We start from the raw sequence: 1,611 nt of genomic DNA on the forward strand, positions 1-1,611 counted from the left end.
TCGAAGGGCTTCTCTCCCGTGTGAGTTTTAAGGTGCGCCCCCAAATTACATTTATGAGCGAACGTCTTGAGGCACACGGCACATTCGAAAGGCTTCTCTCCCGTATGTGTTCTGAGATGGGTTCTCAGATGACTGCTTGTAGAGAACGTCTTGTGGCACACGGCACACTCGAAGGGCTTCTCTCCCTTGTGTGTTTTGAGATGGCTTCTCAGAACATCGCTTCCAGAGAACGTCTTGTGGCATTTAGTGCACTCGAAGGACTTCTTTTCCGTGTGTGTTTTGAGATGGGCTCTAAGACCACCGCTTTGAGAGAACGTCTTCAGGCACACGGCACACTCGAAGGGCTTCTCCCCTGTGTGTGTTTTAAGATGGGTTTCCAGATTACCGCTTGCAGAGAACTTCTGGTGGCACTCAGTGCACTCGAAAGGCTTCTCCCCTGTGTGTGTTTTGAGATGGGTTCTAAGACCGCTGCTTTGAGAGAACGTCTTGAGGCACACGGTGCACTCGTACGGCTTTTCCCCCGTGTGTGTTTTGAGATGGACTCTGAGGATATAGCTTCGAGAGAACGTCTTGTGGCACTCGGTGCACTCGAAGGACTTCTCTCCCGTGTGAGCCATGACAGAACTTCTTGTTGCACTCGCGGTGCACTCGACGGGCTTCTCTCCCAGGTGTATTTTAAGAGGGGTGCTCAGATAACTGCTTGTAGCGAACGTCTTGTGGCACACGGCACACTCGAAGGGCTTCTCTGCAGTGTGTTTTGAGGTGGTTTCTCAATTGGCTTCTGAGGTAAGCTGATTCTGCAACACAGAGCAGATAGATTTTACAATTAATTTAAGAAAATCGAGAAGCGCTGTAAGATACCTTTTTATCAAAATCTAAGAAAAGCGGCTTTGATAAGTCAGTTCACTTCTAGTTGACGAGTTGACGAGTACTGTTATAAAAACCTAAGGGTTATTAAACAGAACAAAAAAAAAAACGTTAACGCTAACGCTAACGTGAAAGCAGATGACTTACACGTCTAGCGTTGAGCCTTTACTCCAAACTCACACGACTCGAAACCAACAACTAAGAACGTGTTATAGTGCAGCAATGTGCACGGCGCTGGACGCAGGGCAGCGTTGAACGTTAGTGGCGAACACAGGGCAGCGTTATGATCGCGAACCAGCGTTTAACGCGAACGAGGGGCAGCGTTCAAACGCGATCGCGGGCCAGCGGCCAGCTGCGTTGAACGTGAATGCGAGCAAGCATTGAACGTGAGTGCGGGCACCGCGCGCAGCGTTCAGCGTTTACTCCAAATAACTCTCGTGTAAGACTCTGAACCAACCACTAAACCGCGAGCGTGGCTGGACGCGGTGAGCGTGGCGCATCGCGGCAAGCGCGGCGAGCGCAGCGGGGCGCGGCGGGGCGCGGCGGGGCGCGCTTAACCCTAACGTGAATTTAACGCATCGGCGTTTAACGCATCGGCGTTTAACGCATCGGCGTTTAACGCATCGGCGTTTAACGCATCGGCGTTTAACGGCTTGACGTGGTATTGAACGCGGCTTTGAACGCGGCATTGAGCGCGAAATTGAGCGCCACGAGCGTGGAGTGACAATCGTGGCGGAGCGCGGC

General features: G+C 52.0%; 1 protein-coding gene across 1 annotated transcript; it reads right to left on the bottom strand.

Annotated features, from left to right (window-relative positions):
- Positions 1–49: 49 nt before the first annotated feature.
- LOC113205997 (gastrula zinc finger protein XlCGF57.1-like) lies at positions 50–617 on the bottom strand (the record flags this gene model as incomplete). The annotated part of the gene is made up of 1 exon (XM_026421862.2): positions 50–617. A coding segment is annotated over exon 1 (568 nt), but the record flags the coding sequence as incomplete, so codon positions are not given.
- Between the last annotated feature and the right edge of the window lie 994 nt (positions 618–1,611).

This window comes from Frankliniella occidentalis, unplaced genomic scaffold (genome assembly GCF_000697945.3).
Source record: "Frankliniella occidentalis isolate FOCC.00 unplaced genomic scaffold, Focc_3.1 Scaffold2192, whole genome shotgun sequence".
Taxonomy (NCBI): domain Eukaryota; kingdom Metazoa; phylum Arthropoda; class Insecta; order Thysanoptera; family Thripidae; genus Frankliniella; species Frankliniella occidentalis.